The 26,250-nt window shown below is 59.7% G+C and overlaps 1 protein-coding gene across 5 annotated transcripts in view; it reads right to left on the reverse strand.

The window, feature by feature from the left end:
- CRAMP1 (cramped chromatin regulator homolog 1) overlaps positions 1–25,923 on the reverse strand; it is a 54,259-nt gene extending 28,336 nt beyond the window's left edge. For 4 of the 5 annotated variants that reach the window (XM_045994228.1, XM_045994227.1, XM_045994225.1 and 1 more), the window contains exons 1-4: positions 23,134–23,604; positions 13,454–13,647; positions 7,433–7,586; positions 2,497–2,580 (exon numbers count right to left, since the gene is read on the reverse strand). In XM_045994228.1, coding sequence (XP_045850184.1) covers positions 2,497–2,580; positions 7,433–7,586; positions 13,454–13,647; positions 23,134–23,575 — 874 coding nt within the window. In that variant the 5' untranslated portion in view covers positions 23,576–23,604. Of the gene's footprint in view, positions 1–2,496; positions 2,581–7,432; positions 7,587–13,453; positions 13,648–23,133; positions 23,605–25,646 lie in introns of those variants that run through there. The other variant, XM_045994226.1, reaches the window with a different exon arrangement.
- Positions 25,924–26,250: the final 327 nt, after the last annotated feature.

The following is a 26,250-nucleotide window of genomic DNA, read 5'->3' on the forward strand; positions in this document are numbered from 1 at the left end:
CCTTCCAGAACACAGGCCCCACGGTAGCCGCGGCTCCTCCCGCAAAGCCCGGATTGAGAGCGCCGTCCCCACCTGCACGTCGTCTCCGTCACCCGGACTTTCTCAGGGGAACCACTACCTGCCACCGCACGCCGGATGCCTCCCGGCCAGATCACCCTACGCTGAGCCTCCACCCTCCCCAGCCGTGGAGCGCACAGACCCCCCTCAGGGTCACCCACAGGTGGGCCTCTCCCGCTGGGCTCGGGGCATCCGTGGGCCCGCCGAGGTCTGCTCTGGGTCCCCGGGTCCCCACGGTGGGTGAACGATGAACCGAGAGCCGGCGCGTTCGCCAGTGCTGAACCCGCGCTCCCCTGCCCCTCCCAGCGTCCGCACCGCCCCCTAGACGTGCAGGGCAACAAAGTAACCTGAGAGGCACAGGATGTTTGCTGATCACTGCAAAATGCTTTCAGCTCTTCTATACTTTTGGGGGGGAAACAAGCCATAGACACACGGACAGGCCGAAAACCAAAACAAGGACAAAATCCTTAAAGCAGAAGAGAAAAGTAACTGTTCCCCAGAAGAGTGAAGACACAAGGGCCAATGGGTCCTCCCAGAACCACGCAGGCCAGAAGCTGGAGCCACATCTTCACGGTGAAGAAAGAGAAACTGTCACATCAGAGCTCTACGTCCCGCACAACACCTTTCAAGAATGAAGACAGGGACGCCTGGGTGGCTCAGTGGGTTAAAGCCTCTGCCTTCAGCTCAGGTCATGATCCCAGGGTTCTGGGATCGATCCCCGCTGAGCAGAGAGCCTGCTTCCTCCTCTCTCTCTGCCTGCCTCTCTGCCTACTTGTGATCTCTGTCTGTCAAATAAATAAATAAAACCTTAAGAAGAAAAAAGAGTACAAAGACAACATAGCTTTACAGATGAATGGTTACTGAAAGACACGTGACGAGGACAGCAAGGCAAGTCCCGCAGGGACACAGACGGGCCTCCGGGACAGAAGGGGAAGAGGTGGGCGCAGCCCTCCCCTGGCGCACACAGGTCTCAGCAGCCCATGGTGAGCGGCGCAGCAGGCCGTCCCCCGGGAAGGCAGGGTCTGCAGGGCCAGGCGTGCCGCTGGGAGGCCAGCCTGTCCTGCAGGTCCGTGGGTGTGGGAGCAGAGATCAAAGGGAAAGCAGAAAGTAGTGCCAAAAGGAGAGCGAAGGTCCCATCGGTCCTGCATATGGATGGCCAGACAGATGGCCAGAGGCCCGGGGATGGAGACAGGGCAACCAAGGTTTGAGTCATGTGCAGGCACCACCCGGGACCCAGCATGCAGGGAAAAGCCGCCCAAACACACAGGTGAGGACTGGAGACGGCTGGTGTCCCCCTGTGCCCCGTGCCAACACCGGGCCGCTGTTGCAGCAGGAATAAGCTCTGGGTGTTAAGACTCAGTCCTGGGGGCAAACCTGCCACCTCATAGCCAAGGAGCCTTGTAGGGACACTTGTTTTCATTGAGGCGGAGCCTCTTCGGACGCAGGGACACCCCCAGCACAGCAGCCCTGCTGCTGACGCACAGAGCGTGTGTCCGAGCCCCAGGGACACAGTGGACTTGGTGTCCACTGTTTCAGGACTCACATGGGTCCGGAAACCTCAGCTAGGAAGACCGTCTTAAATAAAAGCGTGCTCTGACCGCGATTCCAGCAGAGCCCGGAGTGGATGCCCATGAGGGGTCTCTGCAGGGCAGCACCCCGAAGCCTGCGGCTTCCCTGTGCACGTTCGCATCCCGGTGAGTGCGGCTGCGGGCAGGGGGCAGGCAGGGCTCGGCTGGAACAGCCCCATGGGGGTGCAGGGCACTAAGAGCTCAGGTGGGGTCCGGGGGACGTGTGACAGGTGCCTGGGTCAAGAGGGACGAGGGAGACGTCGCCAGCAGGAGGGTCAGGTGAGCTGCACGTGTCAGGAAGAGGGGAGGAGGTCCAAGTGCAGGGGACCCTGGGGCCGGGGTCCCAGCGCTGCCCGGGGATGGCGGGGGGGACAATGGCAAACCACCCAAGGTCACAGAGCCAGGCTGGCCTTGCAAGGACTCAGATGGGCTAGGAGAGTGCGGGCCGAGACCTGTACGTGGCGGGGACACGGGAGGGGCCAGAGCACAACATCCCTGACCGGCGGGACTGGACCGGGTGTTGGGTGTTCCGGTAAGAGAGGCAGGGACTCGGTAGGACGGCGGAAACTGCTGGGTCGCAGGACGACGGGCAGGCAGGACAACGCCCCTGCGCTCAGGGACACAGGAATAACGTCAGGGCCCTCCTCAGAGCCGACCAAGAAAGTGTGCCCAGGGGAGGCGCACAGACGGACCAGTGCCGCCAACGTGTCAGGCTGAGTGACGGTGCGGGTACGTGGGGCCCACTGCACCAGACGGAGGGGACAGAGCCCTGACGTCACAGACCCGCGGTGACAGGAGAGCAGGCCCCGCCAGGAGGGGCGGCCCGCACACGGGGGCGTCAGTCCCAGAGCCGCGAGCACCCCATACTCACAGCCCCCGACCTTCTTCCGCAGCTCGCCGTAGCAGATCAGACCGTACAGCTCCTGGGATGACTTCTTCAGCCCACGGGAGAACACTGGAAGACGAAGACAAGATAGACCTTTACCAGGGAAAGACACCCGCATGGACAGCGGCCAGCTCCCGGCACAGGACCAGCGTGAGGGACACGAACGCCGCTCATCTCACAGTTTCGGCCAATGTGCCCTGGTCCCCCAGGACGTCAGCCCCGGGGGAAACGGAGTGAGACATACACGGGAACAAGGGGCTGCTTTTCTCAAATTTTTAAAATACGTTAGACCAAAGGAACCGGGGTGGGGCTGGGAAGTGAGACCTCACTGGCGGAGTCCCAAGAGGACAGACTGGGATGTCTGTCATGTGGATGTGGCCAGCTTCCATGGAGGCACGGAGGTGGAGTGAACTGTCTGTCTCCGCACACGCAGAACACACCCGAGCTCCGTGTGAGGCCAGCGGCCCCGGGACCAAGGACGCGGACGTGTCGCGCCATCTCTGACCACTGACCGACCGCCCAGGGCTCGGGGCCACACGAAGAGGAACCACAGCCCCAACCACCCCAAGCGCCAACACCCACCCTCCCCGGCTCCTCTCCAACAGCCCCGCTTCGTCCCGGAAGCGAGACACCCAGGGCAGACGGCACGCGTCCCGGCCTGTCCTGTGGCTAGACAGCGCCACGCCACTGTGTCCTGGCCTCGGGTGTGAGCGGGAGACGTCCAGAGGCTCCGGACGTGACTGAAGACTGACTCAGGACAAATGCGTCCCCGTGGCCCATCCCTCTGCCCAAATCCGCAGAGACAGAGCTGCTGCCTGGAGCCGCGGTGCACACAAGCGACACGCTGGGACGGCAGAGCGGAGAGAGGGCAGACCCTGTCCCCACTGCCCTCCCTACCGCCTCCCTGCGATCTTGGACAAGAGACAACAAATCCCGCCGCGCTAAACACCGCGCTGCTTTGGGCTCCACGTTACCTGAAGCAAACCTGAGGGCGACCCGCCAGCTCGGGCCAGCGGAGTCTGGCGCCGTCCCCACCACCTCCCCGAGCAGTGACCCGGGCAGCCTGTCCCTCCACTGTCCTCCCGACGGCTCTCTCTGGCTTCTCCCCAGAGAGCCCTTTCCGAACTCCCAACACTCTGGGCGTGTGATTAAATCCCCGGGAAAGGAAACCAAAAACGCGTCAGCAAGTGAAAAGGAGATCGTGAACGAATGACCTGAACAGGAGCTTCTAACCCTCGCACAGCCTCCCCAACCGCTCCCGGAGGCTCTCGGGAGACGGACCGAGGCCTCGCCGGGCCTCTCACGGGAGACCGCTGCTCAGGACGCTGAGACCGCCAGGCAGCGGACAGACAAGCGTGGAACGTACAGACAGTGGGATCTGTCTGCCACGCGAGGGAAGAGTGTGAACGGTGGCCACGAAGTGGACAAGCTGAGAAAACACGGTGCACAGGGAGAGGCCACACGCTGTGGACTACGAAACGTCCAGAACAGGCAAATCCGCAGAGACAGGAAGCGGATCCGGGCATGAGGACGGAGGACAGCAGGGCAGTGCCAAGCCAAGGCAACTGCCTGAGCCCCACAAAGGGGCAGGCGGCCCTCGGGCTTCATGTGGTCACCCGGCTGCCACCAACGTGGAGAGATCACCAGGACCAGCGAGAAACCTTGGTGGAGGGCGCCTGGGTGACTCAGCGGGTTAAGCCTCCGCCTTCAGCTCAGGGCATGCTCCCAGGGTGCTGGGATCGAGTCCCACATGGGGCTCCCCGCTCAGGCAGAGCTGGCTTCTCCCTCCTGCTCTGCCCCTCCCCCTGCTCGTGCACATGTGCTCGCGCTCTCTCTCCAAAAAATAAATAAAATCTAAATAAAAAAATAAATACAAAACTTTGGTGGAACCGACAGCTCAACAGAAAGAAGGCTCTTCTCACGGGGTCACGTCCTGGGGTGAAGGAATGTGGAGGAAAGTACAAAGTGAGAGAGGGAATCCTCAAGCAGGCTCCTGCTGAGCAGGGTGCCCGACATGGAGCTCGAGCCCAGCACCCGGGGATCACGACCCGAGCCGAAGGCAGATGCTTCCCAGGCAGAGCCACCAAGAAGTGCACGGCTCAGGTAAAGGACGCCAGGGACACGGGCCACTGCGGAAGGCAGGGACGGGCTTTGTAAACACCACAGACGTTATCAAGTCTTAGACCCAACAGGCTTCAGAGCTGTGCTGGTATCTGGGAAGCGCGGAGAACGAAGGACACGCACAGCCAGCAGGTACGCGGACGGCTCGGTGACACTCTGCTCAAGAGCGAGACGTGGCTCACGGGCCAGCAGAGACTCTCCGATTCATGCTCACACAGACCCGAAACCCGATAAACAACACGGCATCAGCAAAAGACCGAGGGACAGTCCCCAACACGTGGCAGTCAACAGGCCATTCCCCCAGGTCTCCAGAAAGAATGGCGTCCATGCTGACGGACAGGCCATCCCAAGGTGCTGGACCCGCTGCTCCTTCCTTATCTACTTTCCCCATGGAGGGGCCAGGCTGGACTGGAGGCCCCAGCGGCTGGAACTGACTTGGGGTGCTAAGCCCCCCTCCCAGTCAGCCCCCATTATGTGTCGTAAACACTGAGACACGTGTCCCCTACGAGGACTGGAAGGATACCGCTTCAGGTGACCAGTGGAAGGCGGTCAAGCTGGAAAGGACTCGTGGACACGGGAGCATTGTGCTGGCCAGAGAGCAGCTCGGTAGGGCTGTAAACTTGGCAGAGGGAAGGCCTTGCCACGGGGTCCTGCCAGGGAGACAGACTGCCCCCGGGTGGCGTGTGCTCAACTGCCAGGGGCTGCTCCTTGCCTCGGTCAAGGACAGAGCCTGCAGGGAAACACGGCAAAGGAACAGCCAGCCAGGCCAGCAGGCCGGACCCTGATCCTCACAGGGACGATCAGCACTCGCAACGAGACGTAAGCAAGCTGATCCCAACCACGCGATTTTCCCGAAGAAGGCGCTTCTGAAGAAAAGTGCTCTGTGAACAGGGATGTCCACAAATGCATTATTCGGAGCCACCAGAAGTGACCTGTCGATCGACAGGAAAAGTGAAACGTGCTCACCTGCAGTGACATCACTCAACAGGGAGCAGAGAGAAAGCCCACAGCGGCAAGAAAAGTGGGGCGGGGGCTGTGCTGAGTACGTGCAATGGGCGCCTGGGAAGAAGGGGGGGGTTTCGGCTCCCCCACTGGCTGTCTTGGGGGGCCTGGGCGAGGGCCTGCACGGCTGCACTTGGTTTTTCTCATCTATCCTGAGAGTGCTGTCCTGAGCCACAGTCAGAGCCGGTCCGCACTCGGGCAGCCGCAGGAGGGCAGGGCAGGGTTTCGGGAGAACGTCACAGGCGCTCGGCCTGGGAAGCCGATCAGGATGAGGCAGGCAGACCAGGCAGGAGTGGCAGCGTGGGCACCAGGACGGTGGACAGCCCGCTCCCACCAGCCCGCGGGTCGGCACGAGAGCCCAGGGGCGCAGGCAGGGGGCAGCCCCGCAGAGACGTGAGGGGCAGGTTCGGAAGGGTGGGCCCAGGCCGCGGCAGAATGGCGACGATCTGAACGGGACCAAGGGGAGCAGGCAGGGAGGACAGACCTGAAAACCTCTGAGGTACAACCAGCAAGACTCTGACTGGTGACAGATGTCCACAAGGATTCAGAGGGAACTACGTTTAGGTGACAGGGTCGGGTAACAACTGTGACTGTCTGAAGCTTGGGTGCCCCGTCCCCAAGGGCTCCCACACTGGCCGGTGGCAGCAGGGAAGGATTTCTCTAGGGCAGGAGTCCGCAAACTATGGCTCACAGGCCCAATGCAGCCCGTGGCCTCTTCGTGTGTTTCTGAACAACGTAACACACACCTGCTCCCTTCTGTCTACAAAGAGCTTCTACAGACTGCAAACCCCAGAGTCTGGGAAAGCCTCAAATGTTTACCACCTGACCCTCTACAGAAAGAGACTGCTCGAACGGTGCTCTCTGGGCCTTTCTCGGGCTGGAGGAGGAACCCCAGGTCGCGACGCGCTGACCCGAGGGAGGGTCAGTGAGGGAAGTTGGATGGGTCGACCTGGGGGGCGCCGGCAGGCGCATGGCCAACACGTCCCCGACAGGCCCAGAGCGAGCACACGGGAAACACGGGAGGTCGGCCATCAGGGGCTCACGCCAAGGCCTCACGGCGGCCAAGACTCCAAGCGGGCGTGACAGACCGGGCGCCACGGTAGTTCCACGTCAGAACGCAGACTACTGTAACAGCACGGTCAGAAACGAGCCGAGTTAGTGGACGCACACGGCTGGAATGACCGGGTGGGGAGTGAGGCTGCGGACACCAAGAACAGCACCAGGAAAGGTGGATCCACGAGGGAGCAGCAGGCATGACCCGCAGAGACAGGAGGCGGCCACACCCCACCCCCCCACCCCCCCACTGGGGACAGGGGCTGACCCGGACAAGTGAACCACACACGGCGCGACTCGAGCTGGCCTCAAACGCGGACAAGAGCCCCAAGAAAGCCAGCCTCCCCCAGGCCCTGCCTGCAGCCCCTGGTCCCACCCTCACCCCAAGGAGCTCCCCTTGGGCAAGAAGCACAGGCACCGGTGGCGAGGGGTTCGATTCTGGCCGGCCCGTGCCCGTACCCTGCCTCTCCTGGTTGACCGGGGGCCTTGCCCTCCCAGCGTGGGACACGGACCCCGGGTGAGCCAGGGACCTGAACACCCAGGCACCCGGGGCCGTCAGAAACCCACACAGCCTCCTCACCGTTCAGCTTCATCGATGGGGCCTGGGCGTACCAGCAGCCCAAGCGCCCCGAGGCACGGAGGTCCCCGGCCCCGTGGCTGGGTGGGAGGAGTGCCACGGGTGCGTGTGACGAGCTTGTGGGCACCAGCTCCTGAGCAGCAGCTGGCCGTGGCCGGGCACACTCACCGTTACCAAAGTCAATGTACTTGGTGATCTTGTGCCACGTGCGGTAATAGAAGTGCCGGACCTGCTCTTTGTTCTTCACCATGCTCGCGGGCTTGCCTTTCTTCTTGTACTTGAGCGCAATGTTGTTCTGAATGGCTTCGAAGTCTTTCCCATGCTGGAAAATTAAGTCCACAGTGAGAGCACAGAGGTTACAACAGGGCAGTCTTCTGCGGGCACAGACCCCTCCTGAGACAGGAGAAACGGGAAAGGAGACCACTGTGGTCGAGCAAGCATCCTTCACGGATTGTCTCTGTGCACGAACTGCAACCTCACCTCCCTAGAACCCCAGGTTTTAGTTCGAACAATGGATAAAGCATCAGTGGAAACTCAGGGATAAAACTATCAGGGCACAGGAGACCACAGAGGCAAGGGCCCTGGAGCGGGAGAGCACGACGCTCATCCATCAGATGGAGGGGCCCAGAGACCACGACAAGACCACCCGTGAAGACGATCACAGGAACACACAAAACACAGACCACAAGGGCAGAGGAGTGCAGTGTGGTATGCCTCACCTAAACAACGCATCAACCATCCAGAAACACCCTCACTGCTTCCATCAAATGCAACATATCCTGTATCCAGGCACAGCAAGTATGCACACCTCGTAGGAGAACCACACATCCCATGGACTGCCCCTTCCTTCAACACCTCCACGTCGGGGCTGAGACTTCCGGGATTCTCAGAGCGGAACCGGTGTCCTGGAGAACACGGTCACCACTGGCGCCGTGCAGGGGCTACAATACTCCATCGGAGCCAAGACAGAAGTCCTGGGGAGGGCCCGCAGGGGACAGCCGCCCAGCAGCGTGAGCACCCCCAGCAACCGCATCTTGGCTTCTAAATCCCATTCCCCAGAAGGAACCAGGACACCATGAAGAGACGGGAGCGGGACAAGTTCCAGGGAGCCTGCAGTATCTTGTCCACCCAGAAAGTGTGCAAGTGCCTGGGGACGACAGGAGCCAACCTGGAGAGGCTCCCGGGGGCCAAACCTGCAAGAATATGGGCAGCAAAACCAAGAGAGACCAGAACCAATGGGGACAGAGTAGCCTACATGTCCCTGAGTCCACACAGATAAAAAAAAAAAAATCACTGAATTCATACCTAAATGAGGGAGAAGAGAGATCTCTTTCTTGCACGAGATCTCCAGTAAGTGTAGAAAGAAGGATGGAATCAGAAAATCATTGGGCAAACAATGTAATCATAGTTATTTCAGGTAAAAAATGGCATGATTGCTACAGTTAATGGATAAAAGGATGAAAAACAGGGTATTTACATCATCTAAAAGTAAAAACAAAACAAAAAATGAGTCAGCACAGGACCTGGCAGGTGGCACCTGAGCGCAGTCCTCAAGGTTCACACCGCCAGACAGGACAGAGCACACCATGGGCTCCGGACAGAATGGGCCCAGGACAGCCAGACACTCCCGTGGTATTTTTGATAAAAATGCAAAATGTAAACTTAATCATGAGATAACCTCAGAGAAGCCCAAACTGAGGGGCATTCCACAACCTAACAGACCAGGAGTCTTCAAAACTGTCAAGGTCTTACACGAGAAAGTGCTCCGCATCACTCGGCATCAGGGAACACAACTCAAAGCACAATGAGACACCAACTCACACTCCTCAGAGCGGCTAAGCAAAACTTAGGAAATGAGAGGTGTCGGCGAGGACGTGGAGAAAGGGGAGCCCCACACGGCTGGTGGGAATGCAAGCCAGTACAGCGACTGTGGAAACCAGGGTTACAAAAAGAGCTACCCTGCAGCCCAGCGATTGCACTACCGGGTGATTACCTCCAAGATACAACTGTAGCGATCCGAAGGGGCACGTGCACCCCAGCGTTTACAGGAGGAATGTCCACAAGAGCCAAACCGTGGAAAGGGCCCAGACGTCCGTGGACAGACGAATGCGTAAAGATGTGGGGTATACACAGAGTGGAAAATTACTCAAGCCATCAAAAAGAATGAACTCTTGCCATTTACAACACCACGGATGGACCCTGAGGGCATTATGCCAAGCGAAGTAAGTCCGTCAAAGACAATCATGGTATGATTTCACTCATGTATAGAATTTAAGAAACAAAACAGATGAACGCAAGGGAAGGGAAAGAAAAATTAAGTAAGACAAAATCAGAGAGAGAGATAAATCGTAAGAGACTCTTAACGCTAGGAAACAGACTGAGGGTTGCTGGAGGGAAGGGGATGGCGGTGGGGTGACTTGGTGATGGGCATTGGGACGCGGGATGGAATGAGCACTGGGTGTCATATGCAAATGATGACTAACTCACTTCTACTCCTGAAATGAGTAAACTGAATTTAGATTTTTTTAAAAAGCGTCAAGGTCTTGACAGAACAAAGGAGGCAGAGACAGAGGGCCTGGCCCCCGATGGAGGGCTCAGGAGTCATGACCACTGAATGCACGCGGGACCCTGATCTAGAAAGCACATAGGTGGGAACACCAACCAAACCAGAGTCAGGCCCACAGGTCAGTAAATGCTACAGTCTCCACGTCCAATCTCCTCGCTGTCCTGGGCACACTGAGGTTGTGTGAACATTGTGAAAGGACACATGGAATTCTCTGTACACTTGCCGCAAGTTTTTCCAAGTCTGAAAAATTAAAGTATAAGAAACCTAAAAGAATTAAAGTTTCTTTACTGTTAAAAAAAAATACAACACGTAAAAACCTCTAATCTTAAACGCCTTCCTGTGGGTGCGCCATCCCCCATGACCCTCCCTCAGCGCTTGACTGTAACCGAGCAAGTGCAGACAGCCTGTCCATCCCTCAGCTCCCCGGGGCAGCAGGGCACCAAACCCAGACAGGCACACACTCGCCGGCCTGGGAGCCGAATCTGGGCTTGGTGATTCTCAAACCATGCTGCCTTCTGACTTCTGGCGCCTGTGAGCACAGGCTGCCTGTCGGCACCGCCTCCGAGGGCCCCGCTCCGTTTCCCTGGTCACCCTGTCGCCGCTGAAGGGGGACTTCTCCGCACCCCAGCGCTCCTGTGGAGTTGTGTGTGCAGGCGAGCCTATAGTGATTATCTAGCCGGCGGGAAGCAAGCACGGGACGCCGGACATGCGCTGTATGGCGGGAACTGCAGACAGAAGACAGTGGAACGCCGGTGACCGCTGTGTGAAGAGCCGCCGAGGGCAGAGGATGCAGGCACTCGCCCTGCTGACCTCCCTGCCAGCCTTGGCCACAGGGCGAGTCTGGGATAGGCCCGGCCTGCGCTCCGTGCCCGGGGAGCCAGACCCCCCCAGAGCCGCGCTCCCCCCAGGACGGGCGGCGGCAAAGCTGGCAGGGGGCATCAGCAGCGCGGCGTGACGACGGGCCCATGGCCTGTCATCACCTAATCCTACCAGCAACTGCGAGGAGGCACAGCGTGGGGACCTGGCCTCCAGAAGCGGCCTCCGGGCAATCCTCTCAAACCATCCCAGGAAAGAGAGAGACACATGGGCACTTGTCTGAATGACAAGTGAATGACCCTCAAACATACAGTTCATGGTCTCCCTGGACCACGGCCTCCTCCAACTGGGACGGCAGAAGCGAAGCAGTGGTCCCTCGAAGGGAGAAGGGCCGTGGCAGGACTACTGTGAGCCGGCGCCGAGTTCGAGCTCCTCGCCCCTCTAGCCTGTCGTGGACACAGACAGACACAGGGCAGAGCGTCCATCCAAAGCCCCGCTCTGCCCTGAGCCCTGCTCCGGCCCCGCCAGTGCCGTGCTGGGAAGGAGGAAGGCTCGCCCGCTGAGTCACCTACTCCCCACGCGACTTCCCAGCGGAGCAGCCTAAGATATGGGACGTGCCCAGGGACGTTCGGGGCAGCGCTGCTCACAACAGAACCTGGAAGGAGCCTCGGCAACCAGCGACACGAGGATGCTACAAGAGAGCAAGGACCGGCGACGGGGGGCACTCAGACGCCGTGAGCCACTCTGTCGCTGCTGTCAACACCACCGTCCTCAGAGTGGCCAGAAACTACACACAGGTCAGCGGGCATGGCTGCGTCCCAATAAAGCTTTATTTATAAAAACTGGCCGCGAGCTCGCAAGCCACAGTGTGTTCTCGCCTCAAGCAGAATGTTCACAGGCACTCAGAGAAACACTGAGCAAACAACCGTAACCTACAGGAAAGCACATTTGATGTTAGTAGAAGGAATACGTTCTCTACAGTTACAAATACTCGAAAAAGCAGAACGGGGAAGCGAAAACAGCTGGCAGGGAGATGGGCTGTTTCTCTGGGCAGTGCGATCGGGGAGCAGCTTCTATTCTTAGGACTTTCCACTCTGTCCCAGGTCCACTATAACAACTCTCAGAGTCAAGCTGCCGGCTCTGACTGATGTGGCACGTGTCCCCTTGTCCTTCCCAGTCTGGGACCATTCCTCCCAAGTCAGCCCTCTCAACTGCAAACAGGAGGCCCAGGGATAGGGCTGCAGACTTCAGTCCAGTATGTATCTGAGCGGCACCTGGGTGGTTCAGTCGGTTAAGTGTCCAACCCACAGTTTTAGCCCAGGTCATGATCTCAGGGTCATGAGACTGAGTCCCACGTGGGGCTCTGTGCTAAGCAAGGAGTCTGCTTAAGATTCTCTACCTCAAAGGTATTTGCAAACGACATTATCAGATAAAGGGCTAGTATCCAAAATCTAAAAGGAACTTAGCAAACTCAACACCCAAAGAACAAATAATCCAATCAAGAAATGGGCAGAGGACGTGCACAGACACTTCTGCAAAGAAGACATCCAGATGGCCAACAGACACATGAAAAAGAGCTCCACACCACTCGGCATCAGGGAAATACAAATAAAAACCACAATGAGGTACCACCGCACACCAGTCAGAATGGCTAAAATTAACAAGTCAGGAAATGACAGATGCTGGTGAGGATGCGGAGAAAGGGGAGCCCTCCTTCACTGTTGGTGGGGATGCAGGCTGGTGCAGCCACTCTGGAAAACAGCATGGAGGTTCCTCAAAAAGTTGAAAATAGAACTACCCTATGACCCAGCAATTGCACTACTGGGTATTTACCCTAGAGATACCAACGTAGTGATCCGAAGGGGCACGTGCACCCAAATGTTTATAGCAGCAATGTCCACAATAGCCAAACTATGGAGAAAACCTAGGTGTCCATCAACAGATGAATGGATAAAGAAGATGTGGTATATATACACAATGGAATACTATGCAGCCGTCAAAAGAAATGAAATCTTGCCATTTGCGACGACGTGGATGGAACTAGAGGGTATCATGCTTAGTGAAATAAGTCAATCGGAGAAAGACAACTATCATATGATCTCCCTGATATGAGGACATGGAGATGCAACATGGGGGTTAGGGGGATCGGAGAAGAATAAATGAAACAAGATGGGATTGGGAGGGAGACAAACCATAAGTGACTCAATCTCACAAAACAAACTGGGGGTTGCTGGGGGAAGGTGGGGTTGGGAGAGGGGGAGTGGGGTTATGGACATTGGGGAGGGAATGTGCTATGGTGAGTGCTGTGAAGTGTGTAAACCTGGCGATTCACAGACCCGTACCCCTGGGGATAAAAATACATTATATGTTTATAAAAAAAAAAATAAGAAATAAAAAATTAAAAAAAAAAAAAAAAGATTCTCTCCCTCGCTCTCTGCCCCATCCCCACTCACTTGCATGCATGGTCTCTAAGTAAATAAAATCTTCCAAAAAGACAAAAAGAACGTATCTGAGACAAGGGCAGACTCTTAGAGTAGAAAGAAATGAACCAAACAAAGGCACCTCCTAACAGCCTCTTCCCTGGTATCAACTCTTACAGTCACAAGGAGGGGATAAAGGGCTGAGGTCAGAAGGTGGGTCCCGGGCCCTGGGGACCCACGCCTGCAGCCCACAAGGGCCCCCACTGAACTGCTAACCTAGTTGACCTCGCAGCCATGCGGTCGGCAAGGCAGAGGCAGACTGAAAGAGAAACACGCGTAAAGTGGAAAGAGAAGGTTTCTGCCGCCTGTCCTAGCGCCCGAGCTCACCTCGTACAGCCCCTCAAAGAAGGTGTTTTTGTCCTCCGTGCTCCACGACTCCCACTGCCGGCGGGCCTTCTTGCCTTCTTCCTTCTCCCCGCTCGACGACCCCAGGTTCCGGGAAGAGGAGCGAGAGCCCCCCGCAGCAGCGCTGGGAGCAGCCCCCGATGCATTTCCAGATGACGGGCCGCCACCGTCGGCTCCTTGGAGAGAAAGAACCGTCAGCGACCTGTTCCCGCAGTCCGCAGAGCCCCCAAGGCCCCCCACACGCGCCTCCACTGGGCGGCGCCACCGCGGGACAGCAGTGGGACCTGCCAGGCCTCCCTGGGGCTGTTCCGCAATGACCTCATCCTGACCTGACCTCGTGCCTCTTTCCAAACTCCGCACAGTGAGCAGCAGTGAGGAAAAGAAGAAAGAGCATTCTGCAGACGCCTGAAGAGCAGGACGACCCCTTCCCCACCGGAGTCAGAAAGCCCTTTGCCCCGGGGGCCTGGAAACACCCATCATACACCATAGCTCCTCCTCAAATGCGTCTGGGGTGAAATAATTCTTGTGTTTTCAAACCAACACTGAAACTCAAACTCAAGAAAACATGTGAGTGCGTGTGGAGTACCACCTCGTCTTAGATACGACGGATACTTCAGAAACAAGAGTCATCTGATGCCTTTAGGAGAATCTTTAAGAGGTCTTGGAACTTGGGGTCTTAATGAAATTCCACCAACAAAAGCCGACGTTCTGAGAGCCAACTGACAACCTCACGGGTGCCCTGCAAGCATTGATTCCTGCTCTCGGGAGGAGCCCTCGGAGACCCCGCAGGGCAGGCGAGCAATGGGAAGGAACCTGCAGCCGCCTGCGGGCTGCGCCCTAATCCGGGAGAACAGAGGCAATCAGCCAGGGGCAAAGGTCCCAGATAAAATCCTTCTGTGGCCCCACCCAACCCTCCCACCCAGCTGGTGCCTTCCCCAGTGCAGGCCCAGCCCAGCACCGAGCAGATTCCATCCCGTGGAACTTTAGGGCCGTCTGTAATGAGCAATCCTCAAACTGTGAACACTTTGTGGGGGGCTAGTGCTAAAAGTAAAATCAAAATAAAAGCATTTAGAAAAGCAAACATGAAACAAATGCAGATTATTGTTAAAGCGCTTTCCTAGTGAGACAATCATGAGCTTTGGATGGAGGCCCTCTTCCTGGGCCATCCGGGGCCTCCCTACCGGGCTACGCTTCCCGTCCCGCACCCCCTTGACGGGTTTGCCTCCAGAGCAGCGACGAAAGACAGGGAGTTCACAGAAAATCAGAGGAAGTGAAACATTTTAAGTCCACTCACCCACGTTCATTTGCCAGGACCATCCCTGGAAAAAGCCAAGCCACGGGGAAGGGGCAGCTGGAGGGACAGGGTGAGGCAGGGTCGCCCAGCACGACATGCATGTCGGACCTCCCCCAGACTGCGCCGGGGCCTGTCGGCTACTGGAGAGCGGAATGTGTGGCCACACACGCAGAAGAGTCACGCCGCTACGTAGAATGGGGGAGAGTATCTCGTGTAGAGAAATGCACCAGCTCGGCCACTTCAGAAAGCTACATGACCGGGTCCCCCAAAATCGCTGTTCATCACCGCTGCACTGTCCAATTCAGCTGCTGCGACCCAAGATGTAAATGCTGATTCATTAAAACTCAATAAAACTAAGCACCCAGTTCCTCGTTCACACCAGCCACGTTTCTCGTGGCTCATGCCCACGTGGGCAGCGCAGACCATTTCTGCCACCGCGGAAAGTGCGGTAAGAGCTCTGGGCGAGAGCCCGACGCTCGCGGTCCGAGGTGCCCCATTAGGGGAGACGCCGTCAGGCTCAGGGTTTCCAAGCCCAGCCAGCCTGGGTGCCGGCTGCGCCCTCCCGCCCACGGGCACAGCAGATCGTCCTCCGGAGGGGCAAACTGCAGCCCAGCGGGCTCGGGGGTACTCACTACGCACCTGACTTGGTCCCTCCCCCACCAACCAAACCGCACCCAACACACGACCTAATTAGTGACCCCAGAACCTCCCAAGACGTGGCCAGCAGGCGGTGACCTGCAGGGATGACGGGCTTTCAGGCCACTTCCCATGGCCTCACAGACGCTTTTGCTGCACCCCGAGGGCCGGGCCGCCCCAGAAGTGCCTGCCGACGTGGAGCCCGTAACCACTCAGGTGGAGTCACCCAAGGAAGGGCCACCGGCCGTCCCCTGCCGCGCTACCACAACAAAGCCTTCAGCTTCCGAGGAAACACTTGTGAACTCTCTTTTTCCCAAGCCAGCCCGACAGAGCGCAGGCTTGGCCCCCGCCAGCCCACGGCGTCACCACACCAGCGCGTAAGGACAGACCAACGTCACGAGGCATCTCAGCACAGGCGTGTGGCCAGCTCCTGTGAGACGTCCTTGGATCACAGCACCGCTGAGACTCGAGACGATGGTTAATAGTGAAAGAAAACAGCGGAAGCATTTCTGAGCTGGAGGCAACCTCAGGGTTAGAGTGCACGATAAAGCGAACATAGGAACATCTAAAACGTTCGAACGTCAAAGCCGATCACCCCCTACTAACCATTTCTGATATTCTGTGACCGTTGCTCTAAACCTTGAATCCTTCTTAAAAGTAAAGCAGAGGGGCGCCTGGGTGGCTCAGTGGTTTAAGCTGCTGCCTTCGGCTCGGGTCATGATCTCAGGGTCCTGGGATCGAGCCCCGCGTTGGGCTCTCTGCTTGGCGGGGAGCCTGCTTCCCTCTTACTCTCTCTGCCTGCCTCTCTGCCTAGTTGTGATTTCTCTCTCTCTCTGTCAAATAAATAAATAAAATCTTTAAAAAAAAAAAAAAAAAGTAAAGCAGAACTGCAGAACTTCAGAGCAGAGAGAGAACAGGCCGTCTGGTCCAACCCCCCCAGTTCAGACAAGGATGGCGCAGCGCATCACCTCGGGCTCATCCACGCAGTTGGGCTCAAGGACAGACACGAAGTGGGACCAGAGAGACTGTGGGGAACATGCCAGTGGGCTGGGGGGCGGGGGCTCCCACCTATGCAGAAGCATCGCCGTGTAACCGTGAAGAGTGAAGGGGGAGACAGAAGCAGGCGAGGACGGAAGTGGGCGGCCACAGGCAGAAAGAGAAGAGCAGGACTGGGCGGGTATGGGGGGGTTCTCTCCCGGGGACAGGGGAGGAGGCAAGAGGCCCAGTGGAAAAAAGCAGGAGACCAAAGTCACCACCGTCTGCAACTAGTTTCTGAGGCCACAAAGGCATGAACGAGGGTCCACGTGATGAGAAGTCGGTTTCTGAGGAACCTACAGGGAAGCGGTGTACAAGAGCAGGACCCCAACAGCGAGGTCTCTGAAGGCGGGACAGGGTCTGACTCCGCAGGGCCCAAGCCCAGGAGCAGGCCTCACACACAGAAGATGCTCCCCAGGAGTTCAGAAACCCACGGAGAGCGCAGCAGGGGCCCCTCGCTGGCCCCGAGACCCAGTGCCTCTAACCCGGAGCCCACTCTTCCCTGTCAAACAACTTCTGTGTCCCGGTCCTCCAATGGCCCCGGGGCCACCCAGCTTCTCCTGTCCCCATTTGTGCGACCACGTTCCCAGACCACTCCCGGACCACCCGAGGAGCCTCCTCCCGGGTCTCCAAGCCACCCACCCCAGCCAGCCTCCTCTCCAGAGCTTCGGTCTGCCGCAGACGGGTGGCTGTGCTCTGCCTCCCAAGGCTGCCCGGCTGCCCACTCCCCGTCCGGACAAGCTAGGCTGCCTGCGTCCTCCGTGTCCCCCTTCCCATCACAGGTCTCTGAATGAGCCTGGAACCCGACCGCCCACGCCCCCCACACTATCTGAAGAGGAGGAGACAATCCCCATCTTCCCGCTGGGGGTGCTGAGGCCCAGGGAAGCAGCTCGCCCGCACGCCATCCCGCTGCTCCGACCGGGACAGGCGGCTCCACGGCACCTCAGAGGCACGACAAATGCTTCGCTCCTCCGTCTTCTCAGCGCGGAGCTATGGTCCGCGTTACAGAGCTGGCCCACGGTCACCGGGCAGTGAGGACCAAGCCTGGGCATCTTCCTCTCGGGCCACACGAAGCCATGTGGCTGCCGCCCGTGTCACGGATGCTTCTGAGTCTGCATTACACACAGAGCTAAAGAACCAGGGTTTTGAGGGGGGAGGGCAGTGGACCCCTCCCTCCGCCTGCGACAGAGAAGGGCACTTCGAGGTTCGGTGACTTGCCCAAAGCCACGCGGCTGACAGTGGCAAGAGTTAGGTCGCCGGGAGGATGTCCACCTCTAAAAACAACACCATGTGACTTCGTTGACGTCAGACACAGAAGACGGGACGACACTGTCCTATCAGGCAATGACTCCCCACCCCTGCGCTCGCTTTCCGAGCCTGCGCGGCTGCTCCGCAGGGTCAGGAACGTTACCAGAGCGCAGCAGACCAGCAGTGCGAGGCGCTTACGGGCCCCCCGACGGGAGAACACGGGAGCCTCCCCTCGCCTCGTGCGCCTGCAGCTTCTCAGAGCAAAGACGCTTCTGCGTGAGCTAAGCGAAGTCCGCCTGCGGCCGCACCTGCCTCCAGCCCGGCGCAGGACTGCTTCCTCGTGGCCTGGGTCCGTGGTGCGGGAGGGCAGGGACCTCTCACAAAGGCTGAGGATGGCACCCCTGTGCCGTGGACCTGTCCACCTCAGGTCACCATATGCCACGGTTGAGATGGAGGAAAAACACCCAGGTCTCCCGGGGGCCACTCCTGCGCCGCTCGGAGCACCCGTCACCCACGTCAGGCACCGCAACCGTCAAGCAGACTTTCGGAGCCCAGCCGTGACCAAAGGGGCACCCTTTCCACCAAAGCCATTCCCAGGCAGGGTGTCGCCTCGGCAGGCGGACCCAGATGCCTCCCCTGGGCCGCCGTCCGTCATCACACACACCGCTGTCCACCGGGCGGCCTCCCACCCACTGGTCCCTCAACTGGTCTCTGCAGAGCCCGTGCGGCCGCTGTGGTCGAGCCACGGGAGAGGGGTCCCTGCCTCCGAGACCGCCGGGTCCGTGAGCTGAAGGTGACGCGGAACCTCAGAGCCCACAGAGTGTGCGGCCCCCACACAAGACCAAGCCTCGGCATCCTCTCCACTTCTGGGCCCGGGCTCCCTCACAGGCGGACCGCTTCTCCCCAGACTATCCGAGAAAAGCGTAACTAAGAGCCCCTTGCGTCCGTGAAGACAGGTGCCTTCATTGTCGGTAACTGCCGACCCCCCCGCAAGCACCACGCCTGCGGGCCTCTTCGTCCTCTGGGCTGCTCACGTCGGTCCTCAGGGCCAACACTGCGCCGACGCGGCGTCCTAGCACGTGCCACGCTCCGTCCCCTGCGACAGAGCTCGTTCTCACACCCGGGACTCTGCTCTCGGAACCGTTCCTGTCCTCTATGATACGGAACGAGACGGGTCCCGCGGCACAAAACGAAAATCCTACAGTACCCTTGCTCGGCAAAGGACAATTCCACAAGCAAACACCACAGAACTCTTCGTCCTGACGTTAAAAGCCAGCGAGGTGCTGGAGGAGCAGCTGAGCCTTCAGACCAGCCCTGAAACATCACCTCACCTGTTCGTCGTCCTCTGCCCACGTCTCCAATGCGAAGCCAGTAAGGCGCACAGCTCCAGAACGGCTCCGCGTCTGCTAACTTCCAAAGAGCCCCGGGCTGCAGGGCTTGCCCTCTCCAGCCCGCACGGCTCCGCCAGGGCCCGTCTCAGAAGTGGCCGGGACACAGGTCTCCTGCCCTAGCGTGCACAGGGTGTCTGGGGCCCACAACAGGGCGTCTGGGGCCCACAACAGGACGTGTCGGGGTCTTCTACCTTATGGTGCAGCGAACAGCGTGTGCGGGGGGAGGGGCGCGGGGTCCTGCCTTCCTCCTCTTCTTCCAACAGGCTGACAGCTTTCGGCCGAGCCCGGCGCCCTGGCCCATGTGGCCACAGCGGCCTCCACACTGTCTTCACTGCGCCTGATTTCATTAGACACCACGGACTCATCACGGACTCACACCGGGCACAGGAATCAGAGCGCTGGAGCCTCAGTGGTCGGTGACAGTCTGACGGTCCCCCTCCCTCTCCGGAGAGTATGAAGGGCAGGGAGCTCCAGCATGCATGGCCATACCTAGGCCGGCCTCCTGGGGCCTGGCCCAAATGCCGGGCAGCGACAACACGAGCGACCGCAGAGCCTATGACTGGCAAACTGTGCCTGCACGACACACGGGCACGCCCCTGGGCGGAGGGGGTGCATTCTGACCACTCCCCGCCCGGGGCTCCCCCGGAGGCAAGGGCTAGGCAGAGCCCACAAACAGAGCTGCCCTGTTTTCGGGCAACCTACCTTCTAGAATGCTCTCTTGAGCCACACAGGATCCAAGTCCTGTCGGCACAGCTGACCCCTCACTCCTAAACGGTAAGGTCAGGACAGCTTCAGGCACGACCCCACCCAAACATCTTGGAAGTAAGGAACCTACAGTCTGGGCGAGTCAAGGGACTTTCCCTTTGCCCCACAGCTGAGCCAGCCACAAAGCAGCTCTGCCCCACACGGTACTCGTCTCCCAAAGGCTGACCACACTGGGCTGACTGAGCTCATCCAGTGTCTTCTAAAAACACCTGGAACCTACAAGCAGCCCGCGGTTTATGGAAAATATGAGTTCTGTACGGTGATGTACTGATTCCTGAGCACAAGCACACGGAGACCCGGCAGCACGGCCCCACTGTGGAGTCCGCACATTCATGACCGGCCGGCCCGAAGGCAGGGGGCGTGATAGTTCTTGCGCACAAGCGGGCTGGGGTAGGGGACTGAAGGGCATCAGAGAAACTGAGAGTCTACCTTATGCTTACAATTGTCCCCACGAGGCAGAGAGCAGCTTAGGAGCAGTCCTGGGACCTCTTTCTCTACCTCCCAACAAGTGACCCCGTCTACCCGTCCCGACGCTGTAGTTCCCCAACCTCAAAGCTATCCACATTTTCCATAACGGATGCACAGGGAGCTTTTTAGCCACTTACAGCACGGCTTGGCTGTGGTATTTACTGGGGAGCCAGACACTGGCATTATCCCCATTTACAGACAAAGAATTCGAGGCTCTGAGTGAGACCAGCTTGACCAGAATCACCCAGATCACAAACTGGCCAGAGGGGGAAGGGCCTCGGGGCTCTGAGTCCCGGACCAAGTTCTTACAGACACGTGAATTCTGGATCTCAGTGTCACACGCGCCCTCGGGTCACTGGCACACGGTGGGGCGCCAGAACACGCGCAGCGGCATCCGGCACATGTACCGGCTTCCGGCCTGCAGCTCACCCTCTGTTCAGGTCGGGCACGTTACTGAAACTACAAACCTCGGTTTCTGCACCCACTTAAAACGGAAGAAGAGGGCCGTAACACGTGCGGCACAGAGATGCTGAAGCTTAGCGCCCTGCCCCTTAGAATTCCAACAGAACCTAATCTGGAATCGTACTACAGAAAAGTTACTATTTGTTCAAGGTGACAAGACTGTCTTCTCGGAGAGAAAGAAAACCCAGCGGTGCGCAGAGGCACCAGGCGGACTCCCTTCTCTCCGCAGACTTTCCTCCAGGGTCATTGCAAGGTCCTCACGCCCGTCTGCTCCCGTTCAAACAGGCGAGAGTGGTCAGTGGTCAACACAAGACCACCGACCGGGCCGGGAGCACTCCTCCAGCATAACGGAGACTCACTGCTTTCAAGTGAAAAACTAACAAATGCCAGGACTGTCCGTTTCCTCACTGATCCGCTCTCAGCACCCCGGGTGGAGACTTCCAGTCTGGAAGACACACGCTCCTCTAAGACCTGCTTGCAGAGGTCCCCAGGCGTGCTCGCAGAACCGGACCTTCGCGGGCTGTTAATGAAGGCGATCAGTGAGCACGGGATAGAGGCATGAGGGGGGTGTCCTGGGCACGGTGACAGGTGCAGACAAGATCAGGCCCCAGCAGGAAACTCCGGCTCAACACCTTCTGGGAGCACAGTAGACACGCTTCTTAATCCTAAAAGCCCCCATTACAGTTTAGCCTCCTCGTTTACGTAAAGAAATAGTCACTTGCTGAAACAGGAAAATACGTAAAAGTCACAAGAAGCACCAATTCTAACAAATATCCATTTTCCTACCAGAAAAGTCGACTGCTGCTCCAAGCCACACACCGGGACAAGAACCAAGAAGAGAAAGGCCGATGGCCGATGTGAAGCTAATCCAGGAGCCCTTCCGTCTGAGCCACGCTGAACTACGCAAATAAAAGCACGCTTCCCCTCATCAACGGACCTCCGAGAGCAACTGGACCCCAAGGCCGTTCATAGGCGACAGAGCCCTTTCAGGCCACCACCCTGTTTTGTCTGACCAGTCACTGCTGTTGTCGCAGGCGAGTACGCTTCCCCTTCCGGCACATCCGACAAGTCAAAGGAGCAGACGCAGGTCAGAGGGCCAAGGTGGCAAGGCCGTGGCTGCTGCTAGGGCTTCTGAAGCCACAAACCAACCCTTGAGGGCATCCCCGGAGGTTCCTGGTGATAACTTAGACAGATGTGTAGCTAGGAGAAAAAACTATTTTTTACAAAACAAGCAAACCTGGTAAAACAAATCAATGCTTTCCTAACTGATCAGCAACTTTCACGACATAAACGCGTAGGACACAAGGTTTAATTTCTGGGACACACTAAAAATGACCCTACACTCACAACATTAAGTATGCTTACATCAAGAATCCTTATACCAAAAACCTGGTGAGGCCTGCGATTGCCGAGGCCAGCCCTCCTCAGGTGAGGAGAAGACAGGAGAGCGTTAACTGTACGTATTGGGCACAGGTCTCCAAAATGGTTCTCACTCCATCAGTTTCTGAAATCTTTCTTTTTCAGATTATCAGGGCTTCTAATAAACGTAAATTACCATTTCCCAAGGAACCAAGTAAAAGCCTCTTTCCTGCAAAACTCCCTGGCCCGCTGCTGCAATCTACAAAAGCGGGCAGCCTTAGACTTGGCCTCCACGGCGAGGACGGGCAGAGCAGCTCACGTACAATCAGGAAGGCGGCCTCCTAAACGGATGAGAGCGGTGGCGACAGTGGCACGTGGTTTTCTTCTTATCCGGGTGGGGACCCCAGTAAAGCTGTACTCCCTCCCTCACCAGGAGCAGGAGGGCAAACCCCCAGTCTGCTCCCTGCCCCTATCAGGCCACAAGTGCTCCTGCGGCCTCCTGCCCCAGGGGACACCATGTCTGTGGCACCCAGGGAGGACTCAGTGGACTCAAGGGGCTGCATGTGGATGTCTGCAGGGCTCCCGAGCCTGGGTCTACCTGGGGTAGAGGACGACCGGCCGCGGCCAGACCCTGCAAGAGATCGTGTTTGGCTTCAGCCAGAGCGGGTTTGCAGAGCCCACTCCTTTGTTGTGTGTGGGCCAGCTGACGTCCGGGATCGAGACGGAGCAGGTTCCCTTCCCCAAAGCATTGTGTGCGGTTTAAAATAGCCTCAACAGGGACGATCCTTCCCGGGAAAACGAAACCCGCCCTTCAGGAACCCATTGTACTTGCCCGGAGAAGGGTCCTCACGTAGTTCCGACAGACACAGGCTCCGGGGCAGATCGCGGGCGCGTCCCCCTGCACGGTGCCCCCCCCCCCGCCGGCGGGCGCCAGGGCGCAGGGCAGGGCGCGGGCAGGGACCCCGGCCCCCCACGCCCCCACGGCCCCCGCGGGTCCCCCTCACCTTTGCCGCGCGGCCCCGGGCCGCCCGGGCCGCCCGCGCCGCCGCTCCCCCCGGCGCACGACGAGTCCTTCCTGAGCCTCTTGCTCTGCGGCCTCACGCTGGACCGGAGGAAGTGGTGCTGGTCCTGCGGGCAGGCGGGCGGCGGGGACGGGGCCTGCGGGCCGCCCGCGGGCGCCGGGGGGCCGTCGCCGCCGTCCCGGGGGGTCCTGGCGTCCCTCTTTGTGCCGCCGCTCTCGTCGGCCGCGTCCCCGCCGCCGGGCCCCTCGCCCTCCAGCGAGTCGTCGTCGGCCGCCCGCTTGCCCAGCCGCTTGAGCCCGTCCTCCCCGCCGCCGCCGTCTCCCAACTTCACTGTCATCCTGGCGGGGCAGGGGGGGAGACCCCGGTGAGGCGCGCGCCCGGCAGGCTGCCCGAGAAGTTTAGCGCACCGATGCCCTCTCAACATGGCCGCCGTTGTTTGTTCCCGATCCCCTCCCGGCCGCCCGCCGCCGCCGCCGCCCGGCCCGGCCCGCCGCCCGGCCCGGCCCGCCGCCCCCGCCGCCGACCCCAGGAAACGGCGGCCCGGCGGCGCGGAGGCGGCGGGCCGGGCGGCCCCCGGGGGCCGCGCCCGGACGGCCCTGCCCGCGCGCGGCGCCCCGGCCGGCAGGGTCGTGGCGGTGGGGGCGGGGGGTAGGGTGGGGGGTGGAGGGGCCGGGGTCGGCGGGGAGGAGGAAGGGGGGTCCCCGGGGGGCGGCGGGGGGTGGTCCCGGCGTTGGGGGGAGAGCTCGGGGCCGGGCCCGGAGCCACCTACCCGGCGGGGCCGCGGCTCATGGCCTGCGCGCCGGGCCTCTCCCCGCGCCGCCCGGGCCTCGGCGCCCGCGCCCCCGACCCCACCCCTCCCCGCCCCCAAAACGCGCGGGGCTCCGGACCCGCGCACCTGCCCCGCACGCGGGTCCCCAAAGTTGGCCCCGGAGCGGGGGCGGGGGGCCCGGATCCACCCTGCCAGGGGAGAGGCGCGGGCTCGCCTGCGTGCACAGGGGACTCCATGGTGGCCCGCGGCTGCCGGTCCGCCTGCTTATTTTAAAACACACTTACAGAGTAATAAGCTCGCGGCTTCTGGGAATCTGGCTTCCCAGGGTGGGAGGTGTGTGCCGCTGCAGAGACTCGCAAATTAAAAATGTCTCTGCAACAGAGAGCCTGCCGCGTGGGACAGGTGGGAGCCACCCGGGAAGGCGACCCCACAGACATGTCCAGATCCAAATGCAAGAACGGGCAGGAGACGGCTGTGCAAAAACTCGTGATAACCGTTAACAAAATTCTTGCATCCACCTTGTCCCCCACTGCCACGTGAAATGTCAACAACAACACCGGGCGACCGCAAAAATGCATCCCAGAATGCAGACCCACTCAGAAATTATCTCGGAATCAGGGGGCACCCACACTATGGGCCCCAGAAGGGTCAGTAATGTTTACCTGTGACAAAGCAAGAAAGACAAATATTAAGATTCCTCAACAGGTGTTGAAACTGCGCCCAAACTCTGTGACGTCCTCAATACAACCGCTCAGAATGGGAACGTTTCCATTCAAAAGGGAGAAGTGAGCAGGACAGCAGGGCTGACAAGTGAATACAGAAATAGGGGCAAGGACCTCTCACCGAAAGACTGACAAATGAGTAAAAATCAGAGTAACACCTACTACCGCTCTGATGTATTGTGTCACAAAATGACCAGTAAGTTGTCTTTTGCTGGAACCGGTCTTACAAATCATCTGAATGATCCAGCTAATGCTAGTAAGAACAAAAGACAAAAACAAAAATCCGGACCAAAAAAGAAAAAAGAAAAAACCCTAGACAGGACGAAGAGCCAAACTTTTAAAGGACTTCACTGTGTAGGGCTTCTCGCTGCTCCCTTCTCAACCTTTCCCTTCCTACTTAAGAACCCTGGAAATACCTCAAAGGGCCTCTCTCCGGGTTACAATGGGGGAAACCCTACTCCCAGGGACCTATTATCCCCAACTGCCCGCCGTGAAGCCAGGCCCGGGCGAACACAGGCCAGCCACAGCGGGACACACCTGCCCGGCTGCCCGGCGGAACACTGGAGGACACTAAACTGAACACGGGAGGGCACGGCCTTTCAGGACCGGGGGATACGGACGCGTTCCGAGCTTTCCCCTGCAGGAAAAGGAAGCCACGGGGATGGAGTCCCTCGACCGAAAACCTCCAACGCTACTTCCTGACCGCGCACAGAGGTGGACTCAGCTCCAGCAAAGTCCCCGCCCGGCCCCGTCTGTCAGGTTTCGGGAAGGAAAAAGCAAAACCCGCCGTGTCTCGGGCCGACTTGTGGCCGCACACACGCAGTGCTGTCACCGCGACACCGGTCGGTCCGGGCGCCCCCGGGCCACCCCGACAAAGCACCGCGTGCGTAGCCACCGCCGCCAGAGCACAGGCCGCGTCCCCGCTCCCGCAGCCCCGCTCCGGCTGGAGGCCGTGACAGCCGGTCGGGGCTGCCCACCCCTCCCGAGCCCCAGCCCCCGGTCACCTCCTTCATCCACGCCTCGCAGCGGCCTGGCTTCGCGGGCTCCCCGGGGGCCTCCCGGGCGCCCACAGAACCGGCCGGGCCGGGAAGCCCCGGCCCCCGAGCGCCCGCTGCACAGAAGCCGCGACGCCGGGGTGGTCCTCCGCCTCGGAAGCAGTTGCCCAGAGGCGCTCGCCTCGGCACGTCCCCTCCGCGCCGGGCGAGCGGCGGACGAGGATGCGGGCGCCGGTGCTGCCGCCTCTCAGCTCCCGGAGGCCGGGCTCACCGCGCTCAGCAGCAGTTCCGGCTACGGCGGCCCGGCGGAGACGGCGGGGACGGCGCGCGGGGCGGGGCGGGGCGGGGCGGGGCGGGGCGGGGCGGGGCGGACGGCGCGCGGGGCGGGGCGGGGCGGGGCGGGGCGGGGCGGGGCGACGCGCGCGGGGACGAGCTCGCCCGAGGTTTCCAGCGGGCGCGTCCCCCCTAGGGGCGCTGCCATTGGCCAGCAACGGGCGCGCGCGCTTGCACGTACGGACGCTGGGCGGGGGCCCGGGGCGGGCCTGCGACGCCGGTAGTGTTGTGACGCCAGCCTCGCGGCCGTGCGAGCCAGTGCGTCTCTCCGGATTGGTGG

This window comes from Meles meles, chromosome 21, assembly GCF_922984935.1.
Source record: "Meles meles chromosome 21, mMelMel3.1 paternal haplotype, whole genome shotgun sequence".
NCBI lineage: Eukaryota > Metazoa > Chordata > Mammalia > Carnivora > Mustelidae > Meles > Meles meles.